The following is a 27,158-nucleotide window of genomic DNA, read 5'->3' as shown; positions in this document are numbered from 1 at the left end:
CTTTTCCAGCAACACATTTTCAGTGCAGATAGAGGCCATTTGACCTATTGTGTCTGCACTGACCTCTGAAACACACATTGCTATTTATCATATCTCCGTAACCCCTCATTTAGTATGGCCAATCCACCTAATTTGCACATCTTTGGACAGTGGGAGGAAACCAAAGCACCCGGAGGAAACCCGCACAGACACAGGGAAAATGTGTAAATTCTATACAGACTGTTGCCCGAGCCTAGAATTGAACCCGGCTCCCTGGCAGTGTGAGGCTGCAATTCAAGAAGGCTGCTCACCCACCACCACCTTCTCAAGGGCAACTAGGGACAGGAAAAATACTGCTGGCTCAGCCCATGACACTCACATTCCATGAGGGAATAGAAAGAAAGAAAGGGAACACGTGGTCCAGGAAGCACAATCTGTGAAATTTACCACCACAACCCCTCCCTCTTCTGTCAAAGGGCCCATACAATGCCTGGGCAAGCTAGGCATTGGCTTTGAATGGCAGAATTTGTGGAGTCCAGGCAGGGTGGTAGAAAACTGAATCAACACTCATAAAACTCTATGAGTGAACAAACATAATGGCAAAATGAGAAAAAGTGCTGGCCTAGAAGGCTTGTGTTCAAGTGCCTACCTGCTCCAATGACATCACTGTAAAGGTTGATTAGCAAGTATTCCTTTCTTTTTAAAAATCATAATCACGAGTAATCGATCCTTAACAACCAACCTTCTGAGTTTTGTTTGTTTTCCAGGGAGGAACAATGTGGGAGGAAACCCCAAACCGATGATGGATCGCATTCGGCAGTTCCTGGACATTGAGAATGTTGGAGAAGACTTTCTCGGTAGAGCATCTCTCACAGTTTCACTGTTCCTTCTAAGCACCTAGAGCTGGCGGAGGGTGTTACTGGGAAGCATAAACACCCCTGTCTTTTATTTTAATATTCAGTAACTGGAGATAAATTGATTCCTGGGATGGCAGGACTGACTCATGATGAGCGATTCGTTTATTCATCCATGGGGTGAGAGTGTCACTGGCTAGGCCAGCATTTATTGCCCATGCCAGAGGATGGTTAAGAGCCACCCACATTGCTGTAGGTCTGGAGTCACATGGTGGCACAGTGGTTAGCACTGCTGCCTCACAGCGCCAGAAACCCGGGTTCAATTCCCGACTCAGGCGACTGACTGTGTGGAGTTTGCACATTCTCCCCGTGTCTGCTCTGGGTGCTCCGGTTTCCTCCCACGCTCCAAAAAGATGTGCACTTCAGGTGAATTGGCCATGCGAAATTGCACGTAGTGTTAGGTAAATGTAGGGGAATGGGTGGGTTACGCTGCGGCGGGTCGGTGTGGACTTGTTGGGCCAAAGGGCCTGTTTCCACACTGTAAGTAAGCTAATCACATGTAGGCCAGACCAAGTAAGGATGGCAGATTTCCTTCCCTAAAGAACATGCAGTGAACTAGACGGGTTATTTTGACAATTGACAATAGATTCATGGTCATCATTATACTCTCAGTTCCAGATTTCTATTTAATTCAAATTCCACCTTCTCTCATGGCAGAATTTGAATCTGGGTGCTCAGAACATTAACTGGTTCTCTGGGTTGAGTTGGTTAGAATTGTGTCACTGGAGTTCAGAAGAATATGGGGGAATCTCATAGAAATTTATACAATTCTAACAGGATTAGACAGATTAGATGTAAATAAAAAACATTCCTGATGGTGAGGGAGTCTGGACACGGGGTCGTAGTTTAAGGAATATGGATAAATCTTCTCGGATGGAGATGAGGAGAAATTTCTTACCAGGCAATGGCAGGCCTACGGAATTCACTACTAATGAAGTGGCTGAGGCCAAAACATTATATGTTTTCAAGAAGGAGGTAGATGTAGCTCTTTTAAAAAAAAATCTGCGGATGCTGAAAATGAGAAATAAAGTTAGAAATTGCTGGAAAACCTCAGCAGGTCTGGTAGCATCTGTGCAGAGAAAGCAGATTAATGTTTAGGGTCCAAAACCCTTCAGATTTTGCTCTTGTGGCTAAAGAAATCTGGGGTGAGGGTGGGATGGGGGTATTGAGCACGATGATCAGCCATGATCACACTGAATGGTCAAATGGGCCTACTCCTGCTCCTATCTTCTATGTTTTGTGGGGCAAGTGATGGCCTAGTGGTATTATTGCGAGACTACTAATCCAGAAACCCAGGTAATGCTATGGAGCTGTGGGTTTGAACCTATCACGGCAGACGGTGAACTCTGAAATCAATAAATATCTGGAACTAGAAGTCCAATGGTGATCACGAAACCATACGATCGACAGGGGGAAAAAAAAGTCCTTTAGGGAAGGAAACCGCCATCCTTACTTAGTCTGGCCTATATGTGACTTCATACCCACAGAGATGAGTTTGACACTTACCTGCCCTGTGGGCAATAAATGATGGCCCATGAGTGAATTGAACACATTATATAACATCTGATCATGAAACAAAGAGGGACTATTTCTAGTCCCAGTTTGGAATTTGGGCTTTGGAGTGGGTGGACAGGATCATCCTAAATTAGATGGATTTTGGGAGCCATGATGCTCTTTGATCCAAAACCAATTACCCCTACCCCAGGACAATCAGCTATTATGAGGATGGTTACTGTCCGACAAGGAGGCTCCCCCAGTCATAGCCTGCAACTCACAGAATTGTTGTGGCATAGAAGGGGTCCATTTGGTCCGTTGTACCTGCACCACTTCTATTACCATGTGCCTGAGCATTGCTGGCTAGACCTGCATTTATTGTCTATCTCTAACTGCCCAGAGAGCAGGTAAGGATCAGTCACATTTCTGTGGGTCTGGAGTCACATGTTAGAGTGGCAGCTTCCTTCCCGAGAGGACAGTAGTGAATCAGATGGATTTTTAAACAAGTGATGGCGGTCACATAGTCACCATTGTGCAAGCTTTTTATTCCAGACTTTTATCGAATTCCGATATCATCATCGCTATGCTGGTATATAAACCCATAATTCCAGAACATTGTGCTTGGCGGGGATGGGGTTGGGGGTCGATCTGGATTACTACTTCAATGACATTCCCATTACGCCACCCCCTCCCAGATTCTGTTTCGCCCTCCTAACATCCCTCACACCTGTGTTACAATGATATTGGACTTATTAATCAGTCATAGCGTCAATCACTTGTCAATTATTCAAGAAGAAAACCAGACCCAGAGGAGGAAATCCCACCAACAGTGGCGAGAGCTTTAGGAACTAACAGGCCACACTGCTATGCCCAGTGGATATGGGTTACAAAGAACCCAACAAACAGGGTGTCCATCGCAGTCTCGGGCCCACCGTCTTCCTGCAGTGGCCTGCTTTGGAGAAAGCTTTCCTGCTCAGACGATACTAATTTCTCTTTCAGATGTCTACGTGTTTGGACTTGGCAGTGATACTTACAAAGAGGAGGTGAACTCAATCGCATCTCAGAAGAATAACGAGAGGCATGTGTTTTTCATGCAGAAGGAGGAGCTAACAACTGTCTTCAACTCGATGCTGGGTAAGAGAGGTTCCGTTAGCTTTTGACCAGGGAGATACCATTCAACAGTTTAGCTCTCCACCACCGCCAGCCCCAAAATTCAACTTCGTTAGGACTCCCCCAAACCACATTGAGCCAGCTTTTCATCAGCCCCTCCCCATGCCTCCATCCCTGCCTTTGCATTGGTTATTGTCTCATGAAGATCCTTGAAAGTGTCCTGTGTTGAATGTTTGTTTGCTGAATTATCCCAGCATTTCAATGGAATGCTGTCTTTGTAAAATTGCAATAGAACAGCTGAGGGATTAACAGACAGAGTTCATTTGGCCCGTTGTTCCTGTGCTAGCATCTTGCTGTGTCAATTCCAAACTAATTCCACCAAGTGACTCTCTCCCTATTGCCCTGTACAAACTTCAGACTAACCACACTTCCCCACACTCTCCCCATAGCCCTATATCAATCCCAGAATAATCCCAATGTCAACTACAAACTAATCCTACAGCCCTGATGTCTCCCCATAGCCCTGTATCAATCCTAAACTAACATCACTGCTCCACTATTTCCATCACAGGCCAATTCCAGACTTATCCCACTCCTTCACACTCTCTCCATAACACTGTATCAATCCCAAACTGATCCCATTCCCACACACTCTCGAAGTAGCCCTGTTTCAATCCCTAACCAACCTCACAGACCCAATTGTTCTGTAATGGGCAGCATGATAGCTCAGTAGTTAATACTGCTGCCTCACAGTGCCAGGGGCCGTGGTTCAATTCCGGCCTCGGTCTGTGTGGTGTTTGCACAGTCTCCCTGAATCTGCATGGGGTTTCTCTAGCTGCTCTGCTTTCCTCCCACAGTTCAAAAATGTGCAGGTTACGTGGATTAACCATGCTAAATTGCTCATGATGTCCAGGGATGTGCACGCTCAGTGGATTAATCATTGGAAATGCAGGGTTATAGAGTGCGTCTGGGTGAGATGGTCTTTGAAGGGTCAGGATAGGCTGAATGGCCTGCTTTCACACTGGAGGGATTCTATTCATTTATGTCAGTTGACCTAACAAATTTTCCCTGTTTCAGATTGGCACAAGGAGTGACTTGAGTTTTATTGCCTCCTGGTTTGAAAACAACTCAGATTTAAAGTTCTCATCCCAGTGTTCAAATCTCTTCATGTCCTTGCACCCCTTAATCCAGCTCGACAACCAACTGAGATATTTGTGCTGTGACAATTCTGTCTTTTTAATTTTAATTGCTCCATTACTAGCAGCAGTGTTTTGTCTCTCTTTAATTCTGGAATTCTTTCTCTAATTCTCTGATTCTCTCTCTCCTCCTTTGAGATGTTCTTGAATACACCCATTTGATTAAATATCACCTCCTGTGGCTTAGTATCAGATTCTACCTGCTTGGATACAACAAGGTTCTTTGTGACATTTCATTGTATCAAAGTTGCTATAAAAGTGCAATTTGTTGTTGTGCATAACTGGAGTACAGAGGCAATTATATGTTGGGTTGTAATTTGAGTGTTTCTCCTTTGCTGTCCTGGAAATGGGATAATTGCTTCTTCACGCCAGGTTAGCCTCTCAGAATTTGTTCTCAAGTGAATGAGCAACCTAGGAACAGGAAGAGGCCATTCAGCCTCTTGAGTCTGTTCTGCCATTCAACTTAATCATGGCTGATCTGTATGTTAGTTCCTTTCTTCCATTACCTTTTTAATCTGCATAGAATTATGAGGCAGATTAAAAAGGAATAATAAATATGAAAACTGAAAGAACTGCAAATACTGGATAACAGGAACAAAAACATAAATTGTTGGAAAAGCTGGCATCATCTGTGGACAGAAATCAGAGTTAATGTTTTGGTTTAAGTGACCCTTCCACAGAATGTTTATGACCTTTGTAGTCCAGAAGTACCAAAGAAGGTAGATAAAAAGGGACCACGAGATGTAACATATTTAGAATTCCAAAAGGCATTCAATAAAGTGCACATGTAAAGATATTTAGTAAGAGCCTATGGTGTTTGGGGTAGCATATCAGCACTGATAGAAGATTGGCTAACTAATTAAAGTCTGAAAGTTGGAATAAAGGGGCATTTTCAAGATGGCAACTTGAGACTAGTGGAGTGCCACAGGGATCAGTACTGGGGCCACAATTTATTACAATATATATGAATGATTTGGAAGTGAATGTACTATCACCAAGTTAGTGGATGACGCAAAGGTAGGCGGGAAGGCAAGAAATAAAAATGAGATGAGCAGTCTCCAAAACAGATATGGAACGGTTAAGCGAAATTTGGAAGATGAAGCATAATGTGGTGAAATGTGAGATTATATACTTTACCAGGAAGAATAAAAGAACTGAATGTCATTTAAATGTGGGAAACACTGGAGAAAATTGCAGCACTTAGGAATTTGGGAGTCTTCACACATGACTCACAAAGATCTAGCAATCAAGTTCAGCCATCAGTGGGGAAGGCAAATGAAATGCTGGCCCTGATTATAAAGTGAATGAAATATAAAAATAGAGAGATCTTGCTAAACTAAACAAGGAATTGATCAGATCACAGTTGGAATACTGTGAGTAATTCTGGTCCCCTTATCGGAGGAACAAAATGATGGCACTAAAGGTTCAATAGTCTCTGGATTAGTGGTGCTGGAAAAGAGCAGTTTAGGCAGCATCCGAGGAGCAGTAAAATTGATGTTTTGGGCAAAAGCCCTTAATCAGGAATACAGGCAGAGTGCCTGAAGGGTGGAGAGATAAAAGAGAGGAGGGTGGGGGTGGGGAGAGAGTAGCATAGAGTACAATAGGTGAGTGGGGAAAGGGATGAAGGGGATAGGTCAGGGAGGAGGGTGGAGTGGATAGGTGGAAAAGAAGATAGGCAGGTAGGACAAATCATGGGGACAGTGCTGAGCTGGAAGTTTGGAACTGGGGTGAGGTGGGGGAAGGGGAAATGAGGAAATTGTTGAAGTCCACATTGATGCCCTGGGGTTGAATTGTTCCGAGGCGGAAGATGAGGCGTTCTTCCTCCAGACGTCTGGTGGTGAGGGAGCGGTGGTGAAGGAGGCCCAGGACCTCCATGTCCTCGGCAGAGTAGGAGGGGGAGTTGAAATGTTGGGCCACAGGCCGATGTGGTTGATTGGTGCGGGTGTCCCAGAGATGTTCCCTAAAGTGCTCTGCTAGGGGGCGTCCAGTCGCCCCAATGTAGAGGAGACCGCATCGGGAGCAACGGATAAAATAAATGATATTAGTAGATGTGCAGGTAAAACTTTGATGGATGTGGAAGACTCCTTTGGGGCCTTGGATGGAGATGAGGGAGGAGGTGTGGGCGCAGGTTTTGCAATTCCTGCGGTGGCAGGGGAAGGTGCCAACACGGGATGGTAGGTCGTAGGGGGGCCTGGACCTGACCAGGTAGTCACGGAGGGAACGGTCTTTGTGGAAGGTGGAAAGGGGTGGGGAGGGAAATATATCCCTGGTGGTGGGGTCTGTTTGGAGGTGGTGGAAATGTCGGTGGATGATTTGGTTTATGCGAAGGTTTGTAGGGTGGAAGGTGAGCACCAGGGGCGTTCTGTCCTTGTTACGGTTGGAGGGGTGGGGTCTGAGGGCGGAGGTGCGGGATGTGGACGAGATGCGTTGGAGGGCATCTTTAACCACGTGGGAACGGAAATTGCGGTCTCTAAAGAAGGAGGCCATCTGGTGTGTTCTGTGGTGGAACTGGTCCTCCTGGGAGCAGGTACAGTGGAGATGGAGGAATTGGGAATACGGGATGGCATTTTTGCAGGAGGTAGGGTGGGAAGAGGTGTAATCCAGGTAGCTGTGGGAGTCAGTGGGTTTGTAAAAAATGTCAGTGTCAAGTCGGTCATCATTAATGGAGATGGAGAGGTCCAGGAAGGGGAGGGAGGTGCCAGAGATGGTCCAGGTAAATTTAAGGTCATGGTGAAATGTGTTGGTGAAGTTGATGAATTGCTCATCCTCCTCGCGGGAGCAGAAGGTGGCACCAATGCAGTCATCAATGTAGCGGAGGAAGAGGTGAGGAGTGGTGCCGGTGTAATTATGGAAGATGGACTGTTCTACGTAGCCAACAAATAGACAGGGTTAGCTGGGGCCCTTATGGGTGCCCATGGCTACCCCTTTGGTCTGGAGGAAGTGGCAGGATTCGAAGGCGAAATTGTTAATGGTGAGGACCAGTTCAGCCAAATGAATGAGAGTGTCGGTGGAAGGGTACTGTTGGGGATGTCGGGAGAGGAAGAACCAGAGGGCTTGGAGGCCCTGGTCATGGTGGATGGAGGTGTAGAGGGTCTGGATATACATGGTGAAGATTAGGCGTTGGGGGCCGGAAAAAATGGAAGTCTTGGAGGAGGTGGAGGGTGTGGGTGGTGTCTCGAACGTATGTGGGGAGTTCCTGGACTGGGAGGATAGGACAGTGTCGAGATAAGTAGAGATGAGTTAAGTGGGGCAGGAGCATGCTGAGACAATGGGTCGGCCAGGGTGGTCAGGCTTGTGGATCTTGGGAAGGAGGTAGAACTGGGCAGTGCGGGGTTCCCGGACTAGGAGGTTAGAAGTTGTGGGTGGGAGATCTCCTGAGGTGATGAGATTCTGTATGGTCTGGGAGATGATGGTTTGGTGATGGGAGGTGGGGTCATGGTCGAGGGGGCAGTAGGAAGAGGTGTCCTCGAGTTGGTGTCTGGCTTCAGCGGTGGAAGGTCAGTGCGCCAGACTACCACTGCGCCCCCTTTATCTGCTGGCTTGATGGTGAGGTCAGGATTGGAGCAGAGGGAGTGGAGGGCTGTGCATTGTGAGGATGAGAGGTTGGAGTGGGGGAGGGGGGTAGACAGGTTGAGGTGGTTAACATCCCGGCGGCAGTTGGAAATGAAGAGGTCGAGGGCAAGTAATAGGCCAGTGCGGGGTGTCCAGGTGGATGCAGTGTGTTGGAGGTGGGCGAAGGGGTCGTCTGAAGGTGGGCGGGAGTCCTGATTGTGAAAGTAAGCTCGGAGGCGGAGGTGGCGGAAGAAGTGTTCGACTTCACGGCGTGTATTAAATTCATTGATGCGTGGACGGAGGGGGATGAAGGTGAGTCCTTTGCTGAGGACTGATTGTTCGTCCTCAGTGAGGGGGAGATCTGGAGGGATGGCGAAAACTCGGCAGGGCTGGGAGCTGGGATCTGGTGTGGGTGTGGAGCTGGGAGTGGGGGCGGAGACGATAACTGGAGTGGGTGTGGTGATGGGGGGAATGGGGGTGGAATCATGAGCCCCTTTCCGCCTTCCGCAAAGACCATTCCCTCCGTGACTACCTAGTCAGACCCACGCCCCCCTATAACCCACCCTCCCGTCCTGGCACCTTCCCCTGCCATCGCAGGATTTGCAAAACCTGCGCCCACACTTCCTCCCTCACCTCTATCCAAGGCCCCAAAGGACCCTTCCATATCCATCAAAGTTTTATCTGCACATCCACCAATATCATTTATTGTATCCATTGCTCCCGATGCGGTCTCCTCTACATTGGGGAGACTGGACGCCCCCTAGCAGAGCACTTTAGGGAACATCTCTGGGACACCCTCACCAGTCAACCACACTGCCCTGTGGCCCAACATTTCAACTCCCCCTCCCACTCTGCCAAGGACATGGAGGTCCTGGGCATCCTTCACCGCCGCTCCCTCACCACCAGATGCCTGGAGGAAGAACACCTCATCTTCCGCCTCAGAACACTTCAACCCCAGGGCATCAATGTGGACTTTAACAGTTTCCTCATTTCCCCTTCCCCCACCTCACCCCAGTTCCAAACTTCTAGCTCAGCACTGTCCCCATGACTCGTCCTACCTGTCTATCTTCTTTTCCACCTATCCACTCCACCCTCCTCCCTGACCTATCACCTTCATCTGTGTTACTTTCAACCCACCCCAACGCCCACCCTCCTCTGATTTATCTCTCTACGCTTCAGGCTCTCTGCCTCTATTCCTGATGAAGGGCTTTTGCCCGAAACGTCGATTTTACTGCTCCTCGGATGCTGCCTGAAACTGCTGTGCTTTTCCAGCACCACTAATCCAGAATCTGGTTTTCAGCATCTCCAGTCATTGTTTTTACCCTGAAGGTTCAATAGGTTAAGTCCTGGTATGGAGGGGGCTTTTCGATAAGGAGAGGTTCATATAGATTGGACTTGTATCGTTAGAGTCCAGGCAAATAAGAGGAGACTGGAGCATATATTCTCAAGAATAAAGAGTCACTATGTAAGACAGAGATGAGAAGGAATTTGTTCTCCCAGAGGGTGGTGAATCTGTGGAATTGTGCACTGTCAATACTGGGTCATTAAGTATATTCTGTGCTGAGAGGACAGATTTTTAATCCATAAGGAATTCAAGGATTACAGGGAAAAGGCAGGAAACTGGAGTGGAACATAATCAGATTAACCATGACCTCATTGAATGATTTGATGTGCTAAATGGCCAATCTCTACTTCTCCATCTTATGGTCTTCCAACTTGAACATTGCTCGAAAGAAATATGTATTCAAGAGGACATATGCAAAATGCATTTGATGGGATGAAATTTCAAATGATCCCATCAATTTACAATGAAGAAGATATGATTGGCCAATTGGACAGCGTTTGCTGAATAATTCTGATTATAGTGATAGTTAAACAATGCATTCACCTTATCCATCATTTAATGTGGGTTTTTAAAAAATGTCTCCTTCTGTCACTTTCCCTTCACCAGACAACCTTTGGACAAATGCTGAAACATTTGCTTTCACCAATGATGGCCTTGCTCTGTTCCACCGAACTAAAGTCTGTTGCACAGAACTAAAGTTTAACAAAGTGCATTTCATTTTACAGATCTTACTTCAGTAGGAAGTCTGTGTGGTTTCGCCAATAAAAGTTTAACTGCAAGCGATCAGAGTTCCTATCCATGGTATGCAGAAATTCGCAGTAATGAAAATCCGGTGAGTCTGTGTGAGCTTTTACTTCTCTGATAGAGAGATATACTCACTGAGTGGGAATAAAAGACCTATGCACACAGACAAAGTAAGAGAGAAATGCTTGCACACAAACCCCCAACACCGAGTCATAAAGAGATGTACAGCACAGAAACAGATCTTTCGGTCCAACATGTCCATGTTGGCCTGATATCCTAAATTAATCTAGTCCCATTTGCCAGCACTTGGCCCATATCTGTCCAAACCCCTCCTGTTCACGTACCCATTCAGATGCCTTTTAAATGTTGTATGTAATTGTACCAGCCTCCACCAGTTCCTCTGGCAGCTCATGCCATACACACACCACCCTCTGCATGAAAACATTGCCCCTTAAGTCCCTTTTAAATTCTACCTCTCTCACCTTAAACCTATGCCGTCCAGTTTTAGACTTCCCTATCTGGGATAAAAGACCCTATCCATGCCCCTCCAATTTTGTAAACCTATGAGATCACCCACCGCCCCCGCCCCCCCCCCCCAGTCTCTGACACTCCAGGGAAAATAGTCTCAGCCTATTCAGCCTCTCCCTACATCTCCAACCCTCCAACACTGGAAACATCCTTGTAAATATTTTCTGCACCCTTTCAAGTTTAACAACATCCTTCCTATTGAAGGGAGACCAGAATTAAACACATAATTCCAAAAGAGGTCTGACCGAGGTCCTATACAGCTGCAACATGACATCCAAACTCCTATACTCAATGCCCTGACCAATGAAGGCAAGCATACCAATTGTCTTCTCCAACACAAATTGGGAGAGACTGAGAAAGCAACAGAGGGTGTTCACGAGACACAACACATGGTTGGAGAGAGGGAGAAAGAGACAGAGATGAGCACACATGCAGAGAAGGAGATATGGGCAAGGAAGATACACAGACACAGATATAGGTACACAGACAAACACACATGAAGAGCATGAGTGGGAAATTCAGCTGAGAGAGATGTTTGGAGAGATAGAGAAAGAAAGGGAAGCAATCATAGCATCGAGAAAGCACTGGGGAGAGGGAGAGATCTGGGAGAGAGAGGATAAAAGAGATACATTGAAATAAAGAAAGAGAAGAAAGTGGGATAGGTAATAATTCATTGGAGAGAGAAAGAGAGAGAGGCAGTGACAAAAGGGAGAAAAAATAAGAAATGGGGAGACAAAGAAGGAATGAGAATGTGTATGGCTGAGTACTAAATGAGTTGGTTTATAGATGATCTTGGAGAGGAGGTCTGGCTCGATTAAGATGAAGCATCCTGTCTTCCAACCCACAACCTCATTATGTTAGAAAGCCATCTTGGTGGGGTGGCAGTGGGAGGACTATACCACATGGCTTTTCACAGGGCTTTCCACTATACCACATGGGCCTCAATCAGTCCCATTGAGGCAGGGTGTGTAGCAAATACAAACTCAGAGGTTACCTCAATGGGGAAGAGGGTGACAGAACTGAAGGAAGTGGGTGCGAATTGGAGATTTGAAAAGGACTGGAAGCCAATGCAAGACAATGAGCACTGAGAGAGATGGTTGAGTGGGATCAGGTGAAGATTTGTTTGTGGCTAGCAGAGGCTCTGGGAGGCTTAGTCGCCAGTGTGGCTGAACCCTGGGGCGAAAGGCATTGTCTTGGTAGCAGATCATCAGGAAGTTTTTAAATGAGCTGTCTCCTCAATAGGACTTTCGGTGTTCTGGATCCATTATAGGAGATCAATGGATCCTAACAGCAGCCCATTGCTTCGAATATCTGCCTGAAGGAAACACTGACAGCAGAGTCATTTTTGTTGGTAAGAGAGAACTCTTTGATGGCTTTTTGTTTCCAACGCCCTGAACGAGGTTGGGAGTGGGACACAGGGCACATGCCACCCATTATCAAACCCAGTCCACCCTTTATCGCATTTACACCCCCACACAACTCATTCATCTGATAGTTCAACTCATACATGACACAGGCCATTCGGCCCAAATTGTTCTGTGTCAGTGATTTTGCTTCAAACACTGAAGGCATTGATTGAAGCAGAATGTTTCCCCTTCAGGAAGAATCTCGAGCTAGAGGTTTACCATTTATAAAAGCAGGTGGTCACCCACTGAAGGCATGATTTTATTGTCTTGGACTGTCATATGTTTTTTGGAACACTGTTCCTGAGAAAGTAGTGAAAGCAGAGTCTTGAATAGTTTTCGGTCAGAAGTGGATAGATTGTTGTTTGGAGACAGGTGGAAGGTTACCTGGGGTTGAGGAGGAGTGTGCATTTGAGGTCACAATCAGATCAGTTTTGAGGGGCTGAATTCATATGTTTGTATATTACTTTCTGGGAAGAGACTTAACGACCCTTTGAGCCAAACACATTCTTCTAATATCAGTCTTAAATGGGAGACCGCTTACCCTTAAATTGTGTCCCCTCACTCCCAGTCTTGCCCATGAAAGGAAATTCCCTCCTGGTATTCACTCTGTTGAACCTTGTTAGAACCTTATTCCTATTAATCAGATCAATACCTTGTTCTTCTAGACTCCAATGCGAACAAATCTTCGTCACTGGATAATCACAGATTCCCCTAAAGTGTGGAAGCAGGGCATTCAGCACATGGGGTCCACATCGACCTTCGAAGGGCATCCCACCCAAACCTACATCCTTCCCCTATCCCTGTAACCCTGCATTTCCCCTGGCTAATCCATCTAGCCTGCAAATCCCTGGACACAATGGGCAGTTTGGCATGGCCAGTCCACCTAACCCGCATGTCTTGTGAGTGGAATCTGGAGCACGAGAGGGGACCCTCACAGACACAGGAAAAATGTGTAGAACTCCACACAAACAGTCACATGGAGAATGGAATTGAACTTGTGCTGTGAGGCAGCAGTGCTAACCACTGAGCCACCGTGCCACCCTGGGACCGAGTCTAGTGACCCCAGAACCTCACAAAGGGCCTTACAGCCAGTGGATGGTTTTGAAATATTGTCACAGGTGTGACGTAGGAAAATACGGCAGCCAATTTGTGCACAGCAAGCTCCCACAGAACAGGAACGTGGTAAACAGCTGTCTATTGGTGACATTGGGTTGAGAATATTCAGGGCTGAGATTGATGCATTTTTTAAAAAATCACTAAGAGAATCGAGGGCTATGGGAGAAAGGTAGGAAAAGCAGAGTTGAGGATTAGCAGAATCAGTGAACCGAATGGCCAATATCTGCTATCATGTCTTATGGCCGAATACATTGTAATCCATGATGCAGAGAAAGCACCTTCTTTGGAATAATGGCTTTAGGACTCTATGACTCTGTGAGAGGCCAGAGAGTGCTTCAGTTTAACATCATATTCAAAGAAAAAAAAACTTGTGAAGGAATGGAGCTTTATTTTTTTTCTGAATTTCACAGGAGCTTCCAATACGAAGGTACAACTCGAAATAGACAGAGTCATAAAACACCCAAATTACAACCTGACTGGGAAGGTGGAGATGGGCATCCAGGAGTTTTATGATTATGATATTGCCTTGGTTAAGATAAAGTCAAAATTGAAATTCTCAACATTCATCAGGTAAAGCAAAAAATCATCCCTTTCTCTGTCTCAAACGGATTGCTTTCCGTGGCAATTTTTTGAAAATTCATGTGATGTACCAACTAGGCCAGTATTTATTGCCCATTCCTGATTGTCTAGAGGGCAGTTAAGAGTCAACATTGCTGTGGATCTGGAGTGACACATAGGCCAGACCAAGTAAAGATGGCAGATTTCCTTCCCTAAAGCCATTAGTGAACTAGAGAGGTTTTTTTTACAACAATCGATAATGGTAACATGGGGCCAGCTTATTAGTGAATTCAAATTTATTAATCTTGGCCTCTGGAAAATGATAATAAAAGTCAAATACTGCAATACTGGAAACCTAAAACAAAAAATAGGAGGCAAAACAAGACAGGCATAAATGGAAAGAGACACACACACACACACACACACACACACACACACACGTTTGGGTCTGGTATGACTCTTTTTCAGCCATGTAGAAATAGAAGTGCACTTTCTCTCCAGCACATTTCTTTCTTCTAGATTAGGAGACCTATGACACTATTACTTCTCCACTGGCTCCCTATACACCTGGAACACATTTCTCAGTATTAGAGTAATTACTCCACTGAAAGAGGCCATTTCGCCCATTTCAGTTGTCTGCAGAGTAATCCACTCCATGTCATTACCCCATTGGTCAGCAACTTTATTTCTCTCAACTGCTCATTCCAACCTACTTTTGAAATTATGAATTATCTCCACTTGCAGAACCCTGATTGAAAATAAAGGGCCGCTCATACAGAATAGAGATTAATCGACATATTTTCTGAGGCATATGAGTCTTTATAGAACCATCTTACTGACATGCTGGTTCAAACAGAATCAGTGAATATTTCTGGGGCAGAGGTGAAGGTGTGAAAGGTTATCAGGACTAGGTGGGAATGAGGTTACAGTCAGACTGGCTGAATAGCAGAGCATTCTCATGGGTGTGAATGGCCTACTGCTGATTTTTATGTTCATACGTAACCTCCTGAAATATCTGAGTGCTCCTGAGATGTCCAACTCTTGTCTAACTCTGATTTTAATTGCTCCACCATTACTGAATATACCTTTATCTGCCCCAATTCCCAGCCTCTGGACTCCCTTCCCTATACCAATCCAGCTCAATCTACCTGGATGTGAAGTCTGGTGGGAGTGAGGTACAAGGGATGGGTTTGGGGCTATGACTTATGTTCCAGTCAAGATGGGCTCTGCCTAAGAACTGTCCCACAATTATCCCAATTGTCTCGTTTGGGCATAATCCACACCGGGTGCATCCCAGAACCTTAGTGTCATGTTCCCTACTCGACAAGCATCCCAAAGTCCCATTGGCAGATCTATTTGGATGCAATTCACACAAGGTCCCAGTATAAGCCACATGACACATTGGAGGAAAGAAGTGTCCCACAATTACGCTGACTGCCCCCATGTGACAGGTTACACATAGGGAGCATCCCACAATTGCATCAACAGTCTTGTAAAACAGAATTCAGGGAGCATCCCACAACCACAACATGTTGCACCATAGGGAGCATCTTCCAATAACTAGTAATTCTAATGTAACAGATTGCATATAGGGAGGATGTTATAATTATAATTATGGCGATTGGTTGGTTATAAAAACACCAAGGTTTTATGCATCTTAGTATTGTACCAAATAAACCTGGACTTAATGGAGGCTTGATCAGATTTTGACAGTAATTGTGGCTGTAAGCTGTTTTTCTGATTGATTATTTCTATAAATGTAACTTCAACCCTATAGATTCCTTTGACCCTTCCTTGAAGAGTATCTGACTAACTCTTTCATCACTTTCTGCCCTCAGACCGATTTGCCTGCCATGTACAGTGGACACCAGTGTTGCTTTGAGGATATCTCAGACCAAACCAACTTGTGCTGATCATGGTAATCTGTGGCTCCTTCAGTGTTTCAGTTCCACCCAACTTAAGGGTTAATAGGCAATTGAAAATCAAACTTATGTCACAGAATGAATAGAATGAGAAAACTGTGGAATAATTCTGCAAGGAAATAATTCTCTAGATCTTACTGAGGATGTGTGCTTTAAGGTGCACTTATTCTGGAAGAGGGATGGTTAGCTCAGTTGGTTGGTTTGTAACGTAGAGAGATACCAATGGTCTAGGTTCAATTCTCCCATTGGCTGAGGTTACCATGAATGTGCTTTCTTCTCAACTCTTCCCTTACCTGAGGCATGGACATCCTCGGGTTAAACCACCACCAGTCATCTCTCCCTGATGAGAGAGCTGCCCTGCAGTCCTTTTGGACCCTGGTGACTTCATTTGCAATTGCTAGGCCAGCATTTGGTGCCCATTCCAGTGTAGGGGTCACTGCAGACATAACAGATCAGCAAATTGTTAGCAAAGGAAAGATCTCGTAATAGCCTCTATCAACAGGGACAAAGTATTTGGCAAACTAATGGGACCGAAGGAAAACCGGTCACCAGGAACTGATGGACAGCATCCAAGTATTTTAAAGGAAATAGCTGTAGAGATGGTGGTAGCAATGGTTGAAATATTCCAGGACTCTCTGGATTCTGGAAGAGTTCCAGCAGATTGGAAAGCTAATGGGGTCCCCCTGTTCAAAAAGGGAAGGAGACAAAAAGCAGGAGCCAGTTACACTAATGTCTATCATTGGGAAAATGTTAGAGTCCATTCTTAAATAAGAAATACAGAACATTTAGAAAAGCTTAAGACAATCAAACAGGTTTTACATGATTTAATTAAAGGGAAATCATGGTAGACAAATTATTTTTAGAGTTCTTTGTCAAGCAGGACTGATGAAAGGTTCTGACCTGAAACATTGACTCCCCTGCTTCTCTGATGCCACTTGACCTGCCGTGCTTTTTCCAGCTCCACACTTTAATCGACATAAACTGGCTACCTTCAAGCTTGAGAGGCTTTTTGCTGCAGATAAAAAAAAACTCCTTCTGTTCTCCTTCAAACGTTCGCACCCTAAGCTGTTCAGCTACTGGGAGCCAATCAGATAGCCGTTGGAGACCTTTGGAATTAATAACTGATCACAAGGCCACCAACCAATCAGCTGCTGGTGCTGACCAAAGCTCGGATTTTATACAACCCCCCTCTGTCTTCAGCTGATCTGTAACTAGGTATTCAACACAAACAGGCAGCTGTGCAAACAGCAGTTACAATGAGTGTTGGAATATTTGCTTTTAAAAAGTGCAGTAATGCTTCATCAATCCATGGTTTTTAAAGACAGTTCTTATCCCATTTCAATCCTGAACCAAAACTACAGAAAAAAATAAATAGATAGTCTTTAAGTTGAAGACTGAAGGAAACTGATATCGATAGTTTCACGAGTGGGCAATAACTTAGCAAATGGAGTTTTTGTAGGAAATTGTGAGGTTGTGTCGATTAGTTGAAAGCCTTTACCTCAGTTGGCTCGCAGAGCAGGGTAATGCCAACAATCCCATCACTGGTATGAGACTACCAGGAAGGACTCTCCTTCTCAACCTCTTCCCTCACCTGATGTCTGGTGGTCCTCAGGTTAAATCACCACTAGTTGTCTCTCTCAAATGAGAGAGCAGCCCCTATGGTCTGGTAAGTCTATGGCAACACAACAACAACAAAAAAATAAATGAAAACAGACTCCAAAGAAGTGCAGCATTGTGGGAGCTGGGTGTACTTGTGCATAAAACACAAAATGCTAAGAATATAGCTGCAGCACGTAACTGAGAAGGCAAATTGCAAGGCAATGGGGGGAGGCAACTGGGCCCAACTCATGCAGGGTAATGAACTGCCTCTGACATTTCCATGACATAGGAAAAAGTGAGGACTGCAGATGCTGAAGATCAGAGTCGAGAGTGTGGTGCTGGAAAAGCACAGCAGGTCAGGCAGCATCCGAGGAGCAGGAGAAAGCAGTTTCTTGCTACTCGGATGCTGCCTGGCCTGCTGTGCATTTGAGGCACCACATTTCCATGGCATACCTGACCGAAGAAAACTTGCCAATAATCGCAGTGCAGAAAAAAAATATATAATGAGGATTAGTAATGGTCTGTTGCTGTTACAGAGAGAGAACTGATCCCAACTTTGGGAACTGTTGAAGCCAAGTTTATTCAGAAAACTCGGAAACACGAACTGAAAAACGTGAAGATAAAGACTGGTGCATCGGTGAGTTATTCTGCATAGGGGGAAGTTTACTGTATTTTGAAATTTTCAATAGTGTCTGACCCAGTTACAGTACAAGATATATATTCAGATCAAGAACCTGCAGATGGGAGTTTGCACATGCTGCCTCGTTCAGTGCTGGGGTAGTACTGTAAGTTGCTGCAGTGTGTCTTGTACGCAGGACACATAACTGCTGTCACAATACACCAGAGGTGAGGGGAGTTAATGTTTAAAATACTGGATGGGGTGTTAATCGAGTGGACTGCTTTGTCCTGAATGGTGTTGAGATTCTTGTGTGCTATTGGATCCACACTCGTCCAGGCCAGTGGGGAGTATTCCAGCACCCTCCTGACTTGTAGATGACAGACAAGCTTTGACAAGTCAGGGGCTAAGAATTGAGTCCAAGTCAATGCACAACACAAAACTATTGGTGAATGCTCCAGTAAGTTCTCAATATATTTTACAGGAAAGAGCTTCGTGTGAGCAGGACGCTCTCAAAGCTGCCATCTATGTTAACGTGAGCAACGTCAAAGACGTGGTCACTGACCGCTTTCTCTGCACAGGAGGAAGTAAAAAGAATCCGGAGGTCATCAGCTGTAAGGGTAAGCATTCCGGAGTTGTCCCATCCTCCTCTCTCCAGAGGAGGAATTCGCCTAGTCACAGGCCCTTGCCTTCTCCCTACGCATTTCTCTTTTTCAAATAATGATCCATTTCACTCTTGACTCAACTTGCCTCCACCACAAATTCAGTCAACCTATTTTTCCAGATACTAACCGGTCCATGTCTGAATTACTTCCTCCACCAACTGCTCTAAATTTGCATGCTCCTTATGCCTGGTACCCAAAACATCGATTCTCCTGCTCCTCAAATCCTACTGTACTTTTGCAGCACTACATGTTTCGACTCCTGGTCTAAAGCCATTAGTGGGGACTGTTGTTCATATATTCTATGTAGTCCCCTCACGCTTTTGAACATCTATATCAAGTCTCCTATCCACCTTCACTTCCCCAATGTTTGGAAACTTAGCAAATAGCAAGGGCAGTAGGCTATTCGGCCCTTCAAACCTTCTCCACCATTCATACTATTATGACTGATCATCGAACTCAGTTACCTTTACCTGCTTTCTCCCCAGACCCGAAAAATGCATCTAACTCCTTTAAAAATTCAACTTCTCTCTGTGGCAGAAAATTCCACAGGCTCACCACTCTCTGGTTGAAGAAATCTCTCCTTCTCTCAGTTCTAAATGACCGACTCTATATCCTTAGACTGTGACACCGCCCAGTTCTGCACTCAGAGGTCATTGGCAATATTATTCCTCCACCCATGCTCTCTAGTCCAGTTAGAATTTCATAAGTTTCTATGAAATCTCTCCACTTCATTATCCTAAATGCCAGTGAATATAGTCCTAACCAACCCAGTCTCTCTTCATACCCCAGTCCTGCAACTCAGGAATCAGCCTGGCAAATCATTGATGCCCTCTCTCCATGGCTAGAATATCCTCCCCAATTTCTCCTACTTTGCATATGTAATAGGAGTCTCTCATCCCTGGAAATAGTCACTGAATATTTTCTGCACTTTTCTGATGCCTTCAATCGTTCCCAAAAAGTATGGAGCCCAGAATACTCCAGTTGGGATCAAAATTATTATTAAGGTTTAATGTAACTTACCTCCTTTTGTACTTTTCTCTGTACCCTGTTCGTAAAGCCCAAGATGTAGTCTGTTTTCTTAAGGGGTTACAGAAGCAGCCTAGCAGTGATGATTCCAATGTATACTCCCAGCTACCACTGGGAGCAAAGCAACTAACTATTTTATTTTTTTCTTGTTTAAAAAAGGAGATTCAGGAGGACCATTGTACATTCAGAAACTATACCGATATATTCAGGTTTGTACATACATCTGTGTTGTTTCAGTAGTGTGCAATGTCAATCCTACTGAGGTCTCAATACCAAGAGTTGAAACACTCTAAAGTCCTATCAAATTCGGAGCTGATTTGAAGTATTTAGGTGGCCTGGAGAGGCTACAGAGTTTGGGGTTATTCTCCCCAGAGGGGGAAAGGTGGAGGGGAGTTTAACCCCAGCACAGGAAGAAGCCAATCAGTCCATCCCTGTATTCCAAAATATGACGTGGATATGGATTAACCATTTCTAATAGTCATAGATTTGAAGGACAAGGGGAGACAACTGAAACTTACAGAATATTGAAAGGCCTGGACAGAGTGAATGTTGGGAAGATGTTTCCATTGGTGGTGGTGGGGGGGGGAGACAAGGATCTGAGGGCACAGCCTTAGAGTAAAGGGAAGACCTTTTAGAACAGAGATAAGGAGAAACTCCTTCAGGCAGAGAGTGGGGAATGCCTGGAATTCATGGCCACAGAAGGCTGTGGAGACCAAGTCATTCAGTATATTTAAGGCTAAGATAGATTCTTGATTTTCAAGGGTATCAAGGGTTATGGAGAAAAATCAGGACAATGGGGGGTTGAGAAATCTATCAGCCATGATTGAATGGTGGAGCAGACACAATGGGCTAAATGGCCTAATTTGTGCTCCTATATCTTATAGATGACCACTACACTCATTTGAGGGTCTAGGCAAGAAAGTTTGAGGAGGAATAAGTTGTTGCTTTAATTCGTTCACTGAAAAGGGGTGGGTAGAGGATTTCAGTCTAACTTGCAAAAGGGATTGGTCAAAATCATGAATGATGAATGAGCTAAAGTACAGGGAAGTGGAGCTAATGGAAAAGCTCATTCAAAGATCTGGCACAGCCTTCGCGGTCTCTTTCTGTGTCAGCTTCTCCAATATACCCATATAACTCATGTTTCCACATCCCTGGGGTCATTCTACAAAAGCTTTTCTTATGCCTTCACATTAATCTGAAACTGTGGTGCCCAGAACTGGATACTACTCCAGTTACTTGTGAGTTTTAAGATTTGTAGCTCAGGTTGAGGTTCTGGATGGAAGTTTGCTCTCTTAGTCGGAAGGTTCACTTTCAGACATTTCGTCACCGTACTAGGTAAGATCTTCAGTGGAGGCTTTGTCTGGAGGCTCACTGAAGATGTTCCCTAGTATGGTGGCAAAACCTCTGAAAATGAATCTTCCAGCTCAGTGAGCAAACTTACATCCACTCCAGCTACTGTCAGACTACTGTTTAGAGTCATACTCATACAGCATGGAAACAGATCCTTCACTCCAACCAGGTCACGCCAACTATGTTCCCAAACTGAACTAGTCCCATCTACTATTTTGTTTTTAAAAAGTCACAATCCCCTTAGTTTTTTCATGGGATGTGGGCATCACTTACAAGGCCAGTTTTTATTTCTCATCTCTAACTGCCCCTTGAACTGAGTGACATGCGAGGCCCAAATTCAGCCACATTGCTGTGGATCTGGAGTCACATACACGTCAGGACAGTAGATTGTGTTCCCCAAAGAGAGTTGATGAACCAGATGGGTTTTACAACTGACAGGAGCTTCATTTTCACTGATACTGCAACTAGTTTAAGTCCAAATTTTATTAATTCAATTTAAATTACATTGGCTGATCAAGTAGGTTTTGAGTTCCTGCCCCCGTACTTTTAACTTCTGGCTTACTCATCTAGTGATACTGTCACAACATCGTCACCTTCTCAATTTACTGCAACTACCTTACCGTTGCATTGTACACCTCTATTTATAAAGACATGGATTTTATCTATTTTTATAGACTGCATTCTCACCTCGTTCCGCACTTTCAATAATTGGTGCTATTAAACATTTCCTCCACCACAGCCTGCATGCTCCATGTGCCCCCACCTACCCACCCACCCTTAGAGCTGTTGCTATTCTCTTATGAAAGGTGCTTTCTAAATGTAGTATTTCTGCCATCCCAGGTGGGAATCGTAAGCTGGGGAGTTGTGAACCTGTGTGAACAATCCTATCTACCAGACCATGCCAGAGATTTTCACATCAATTTGTTCAAGGTGATGGACTGGTTGAAGCAGCACCTGGGCGACAGCACCAGATTTCTGGGCCAGTAGGAGACACATTTCCCTTCCAGGTAGCTGAAGGGAATCCATTGTTCAATGAAAACACTGCTGCGTTCTTAGATACATCTCACTTACCATGTGGCACTGTGATTTTCTCTGAGCTGTTGTTGGGCCCAAATCAATAGACACATGTAATATATATATACACACACACACACACAAAATACCTGCATCATGGGAGCAATTCCCAGCCGGAGGATTTTCAGGTGCTGGCTGGAATCCCATTATGGCCCAGGAATCTCTCATTTCTACCAATCCCTGAAGAATGACCACTCTGTGACTTTCGAGTCACAGCCTGGGGTCTCCCAACTCTTTATAATCCGAACTTTCAGCGCAGGCTAGAGTTATCCTAACATCTCAGCAGTATTTATACATACCCCATGCACTCAGTTGTAGTTTGAGTGTCAGCTAGCAGTACTAAAACAAGCAAGTTGTCTTGATGCAGGCCAGCACTGAAGTTCAAATCACCCATTCTTACAGCTGTGCAGTCCTTAGCAAATTGCAAGTTCTTGTCTCTACTCTTCCAGTGATTTATTGACTATTTCCTCTGCCAAGTATGTTGCCGATGTTTCAGTTAATGATAAAGACAATCAGGACATTTTAGTAAAAAAGATTCTCAACTTCCAGTGTGGCGCATTGATTAAAATATTCAGTTGATGAGCATTTGGTTTTATAAAAGATCAATAAATACTTCATTCAAATGATTTTTATTAATTGTTGTTGTTCATCCTGGGCTTAGCCATAAACAACTCACAGAGCTATCTTACAGAGATTTAACACCCTCGGAACTTCCTGCAGAGAAATTTAACTTACTGGGTCAAAAGAAGCAACGCTTGCATCGAGATCGGCAACGGGAATGAATGGGTTCTGGCAAATTCAGTTTTTATTTTCTCTTGTTACTTGCTGCAGTAGAATTAATGCTAATTGCGCTGAGTAAGTACCAAACTCCAAACAACAGCTGGCAGCCTCTGTGTAGGCTAAATGCGGAATGATACCACAGTTCCTGTCACCTTTGCTGCTTGACAACAGGCATTACAGTAAATATTCTGACAGGGCCAAGAGAAAATTCCAGGTGGAAATCTCAGTGGGAGAACGATAGGCTACGGTGAGTTTGTGTGTGTATGTGTTTCATCTGCTTGTGCTTGAAATTTTCCTTCTCTCCGTCAGTTATAAATAATCAATGTTCGGGAAGGAGGGTGGTGAATAAGAGCATTCTGACTGAGTGGGGCGTTTGGATAGACAAGGTTCCCAATTCTGGCTGGCTAAGTCAGGAGTAGGCGAAGGATTCGGAGAGATTGGAAGTTGTTGGGGGGGGGGGGTGTGGTTGGGAGGCGTTGAAGAAAGAAGGGGTACAATTGTAACCGTGTTCTGTTGTAACCATGTGTTGAAAATAGCAGTTTTGTGGTGGCGTGCAGTGAGGGCAGAACGAATCTCATTATGGGCTGTGGTTTTCATTATCCTAAAAAGGCGCTGGGTTGGCCAGCTAGGAGCAACGACGAAAGAATAAAAAAAAAAGAGAAGAATGTGATGAGATGGCCTGAGCAACGAGGTCGGGATTTCACTCTGGGATTAGGGAATCTTGCTCAACAGTTTTACGGATTGGTTTAGGAAGGGAGGTTGGGGACAAATGGGGTGAGAGGCAGTGGAAGATCGCAACTGGTGAGGTTGCATTCTGAGCTTTATAATTTTCAAATTGTCGCAACCTCACCTGTGAGAAACCAGGTAAAACACATCACCTGTACACTCACGCATGTATGCGATCACTCACCACTGCAGCAACAGGCAGTGGAACTGTGTGCATCACGGTTTCAAATTTCAAAACAGAATTAGGTAAATATTTGAAAGGGAGACACCCTCAGGGACATGGAGTAAGTGGGACTGAGTGGGTGGCTCGATCGAAGAGCTGGCACAGGCATAACACACAGAATGGGCTCCTCCTCCAGGTGCCGTGTGCAGTGCCTTCATTACAACACAGGACTTCAGTGTAGTTGCTAAAGTTCACATCGTGCTGAAAGTCAAACAAACAGTCTCGTGTTTATAATCACACCTTTCAGAGTCTGGCTGAAAGCAGTGTCTGAGAGTAGCACAGATCAAAACGGATGAAATACTCATTTTGCGGTCTGGAACACGAGGTCTCACACATACACACGCCCACTGCCTGACATGGAGAATTTCTAGTGATGGGTCTGTAGGAACCTGCCCTGTCACCGTGTCCTCTCAGCAGGTTGGAAGCTTCGCAATACCCAGTTCGGCTGTGGCTGCCAGCTGGCATGGTTGGTACAAGGCTGCTGGGGCTATGCTGGTTCAGGGCTGCGGGACTGAAAACACCTTGCCCCTTGGACCCATGACAATGGCGATGCTGACCCGACGACATCACCAATGTAGGAGGTAGCTGAACCGAAGAGGCATAGGCTCTTGCTTGGCTGTTGTTTAATCGATACGGCAGGAGGAGGTGGCGGCGGGGGCAGAAGCACGGCGTCCCAGTGCGAGATGGCTGGCCAGCCGGCTCTTACTGGGTGTACAGGCTGGCAGCGAACACAATGTCCCTTTTGATGAGGTTCGAGGCCTGCTCCATCTTGGCATTGAGGGTGGGGTCCCCGATGATGCGGGCTGCGTTGCGCACATCGCGACAGGTCTCGTTCAGCCGCTGGATGCACCGCACGATGATGCCCTCCTGGACGTCCGTAAGCCTGGTGATCTCAGCAAAGGGCTGAGCACAAAACGGGAAAGGCAGCGAGTTCACCAGAAGTGGGAAACACCGTCAACAGCTTCACCAAAAACTCAAACCTGCCTCAGAGGGAGGTGGTGAGTGAAAACTGAACCAAAACTGCAGCTTTTCAGGGGCATGCAAAACATAAAAAAAAAGGGAAAGCGAGGTACAGAGGAGGAGAGCTGTACGTAAGGGAATTCCAGCGCTTAGGGTCTGCAGTGGAATGATTAAATTCTGGGAGCTGGCGTATTACAGCGGGAGAAGGCGGGCAATTCAACACAAGGCTGGAAATGTTGCCAGACTGTGGGACAGTGTCAGTCAGCAAGCAAGCACAGCGGGAGTCATATGGGGAGCAGAGTTTCGGATGAGCTGAAAATTCGATGCTGCATTGTGGGAGATCAGACACAAGCGGCTTCCCACATCAGAAGTGGAAAGTGACTAAAGCACGGATGAGGATTTCAGCAGCAATGAGGAGCTGAGACGGGGCAATCTCACACAAAGCTACAGAGAAGGAAATCAGCGACTTTGTTGGATGGTCCAAAAATGTGGCCCACAGCTCATCCTGGGGTCAAAAACATCACGGAGGTTGTGAAAAGACTGGCATTGTCTCAAACAGATGGTGGGGAGAGGGGTAGAGTTGGTGACAAGGGAGTGGAATTAGTGCTGAGAACTGAAGTCAAGTCTCGAGTTTTCTCAATGTTTTGCTCAGGAAAGCGACTGGTGTAAAAATAAAATGGTCTGGAATCCTGTCTCTTTTTCCAATGAAATCTCTTTCTAATGACTGACTCAATGTTCAGGGAAAATAAAAGTTCAATCATGTCATGTCACAGCTTTCTCTTCAGAACCCTGAAAATGAACAAGTGCTGTCTAATTACCTTCCGCAAACTGCGATGGAATCAGATTCCAATTCTCCTTTTAGGTGGCACTATCTAGATTTTAACACCTCTCCCATGGTGTGAACTTCTCACTTCCTCTCTAGATCTCTCTCTATAAACGATGGCCAACCAACAACCACCATTAACAATTTTGGTTTTGCAGCTTCAATCTCCCCTTAACCTTCTCGGCTCTGTGGAGGACATTACTAGCTTCTCCAGATTCCACCCATTATGAGGTCCCTCCTCTCTACCATCCCCGAGCTTCAATATTCTTCCTCGAGGTCTACCCAAAAAGACCATAGGATAAGGAGCAGAATTCAGCTACACAGCCTATTGAGTTGCTCTGCCATTCGATCATGACTATTAAGTTTCTCAATCCCATTCTGCTGCCTTCTCCCTGTAACCTTTGGTCCCCTTACCAATTAAAGATCTTATCTATCTCTGTCTTCAACACACTCAAATGAGTTGCCTTCCACGGCCTTCTACAGATTCACCACCTTCTGGCTGAAGAAATTCCTCCTCATCCCAGTTCGAAAGGGTCACCCTTTCACTCAGAGGCTGTGCCCAAGCTAACTCGCTTGAGTGCAGAGGCACATGTCCCAGTGTGTACTTCTGTATCAGCCCGTTAGTGTGGTCTGCCTGTCTGTCGGTGCCTGCATCTGCCCCTCTGCCTATCCATGCATCACATGGAGAGGAACATGGAGCCCCCAGGCCTCTTTTAACCTTTGCCAGAGGTAGTCAGGAACTAAAGAAAAAATGCACTAAAAGATTAATTGTTTTGGGGTGGGGGAGGTGGAAAAATGTCCTAGTAGCTCACTGGTTCCCCCTGCCGCGCCGCACCGCACCGCCCCCCCCACCCCACCACCACCAACCCCTGCGGCTGACAGCTGGGCGAGACAGGAGCAGAGGTAAAATAGCAAGTGGCCTTGATAGCAGGTCACTGCAGCTTGTGGATACTCACCAGACCCTGGGCCCACTCGTACACCACTTCCACCAAACCAAACTTAAACTGCTCTACATAATCCTCAACCGACTCACGCAGGCTGCACTCCCGCTGCAGGGTGGCTATCCTCTCGGCAACACCACGAATCCGCTCGATCCCCTGAGGAGGAGAAATGGACACTTGAACAACAGGAACACATGTTAAAAGGACTGAACGAGAGAGGTTGGACAGTGCCTTGTGCAGTGACGCAAGCCTCCAATTCACAATGCTGTTCTTCGGGCAGAGCCCTGTGCCTAGTTCCGATGGACGGAGGTGCACAAGATACAGTTTGCATACAATAATGAAGAGAAGCTGTTCCCATTACCAAATAGTATAAGGTCCAGGAGAAAAAGATTTAAGGATTTGGGGAATAGTTAGAGGGGAGGGCATGTCACCAAGTGGTCAACACTGCTGCCTCATGGCGCCAGGGACCCATGTTCGATTCCACCCTCGGGTGCAGTCCAAAGATATGCAG

At 45.6% G+C, this 27,158-nt stretch overlaps 2 protein-coding genes across 2 annotated transcripts in view; one reads left to right on the top strand and one right to left on the bottom strand.

The window, feature by feature from the left end:
- The window catches only part of LOC140455338 (complement factor B-like), a 45,720-nt gene extending 22,916 nt beyond the window's left edge, over positions 1 to 22,804 (top strand). Inside the window, exons 9-18 of the mRNA XM_072550117.1 lie at positions 747 to 836; positions 3,387 to 3,521; positions 10,316 to 10,422; positions 12,105 to 12,213; positions 13,795 to 13,954; positions 15,781 to 15,860; positions 18,000 to 18,100; positions 18,564 to 18,699; positions 19,930 to 19,979; positions 21,961 to 22,804. Coding sequence (XP_072406218.1) covers positions 747 to 836; positions 3,387 to 3,521; positions 10,316 to 10,422; positions 12,105 to 12,213; positions 13,795 to 13,954; positions 15,781 to 15,860; positions 18,000 to 18,100; positions 18,564 to 18,699; positions 19,930 to 19,979; positions 21,961 to 22,107 — 1,115 coding nt within the window. The 3' untranslated portion in view covers positions 22,108 to 22,804. The remainder of the gene's footprint in view (positions 1 to 746; positions 837 to 3,386; positions 3,522 to 10,315; positions 10,423 to 12,104; positions 12,214 to 13,794; positions 13,955 to 15,780; positions 15,861 to 17,999; positions 18,101 to 18,563; positions 18,700 to 19,929; positions 19,980 to 21,960) is intronic.
- Positions 22,805 to 22,807: 3 nt separating this feature from the next.
- Positions 22,808 to 27,158, bottom strand: part of skic2 (SKI2 subunit of superkiller complex) — a 55,475-nt gene continuing 51,124 nt past the window's right edge. Inside the window, exons 28-29 of the mRNA XM_072550116.1 lie at positions 26,663 to 26,803; positions 22,808 to 24,826 (exon numbers count right to left, since the gene is read on the bottom strand). Of these exons, the coding sequence (XP_072406217.1) occupies positions 24,626 to 24,826; positions 26,663 to 26,803 (342 nt within the window). The 3' untranslated portion in view covers positions 22,808 to 24,625. The remainder of the gene's footprint in view (positions 24,827 to 26,662; positions 26,804 to 27,158) is intronic.

The sequence above is a fragment of the Chiloscyllium punctatum genome, chromosome 30, assembly GCF_047496795.1.
Source record: "Chiloscyllium punctatum isolate Juve2018m chromosome 30, sChiPun1.3, whole genome shotgun sequence".
Classification (NCBI taxonomy): domain Eukaryota; kingdom Metazoa; phylum Chordata; class Chondrichthyes; order Orectolobiformes; family Hemiscylliidae; genus Chiloscyllium; species Chiloscyllium punctatum.
This window is presented reverse-complemented; position numbering and strand designations above follow the sequence as displayed.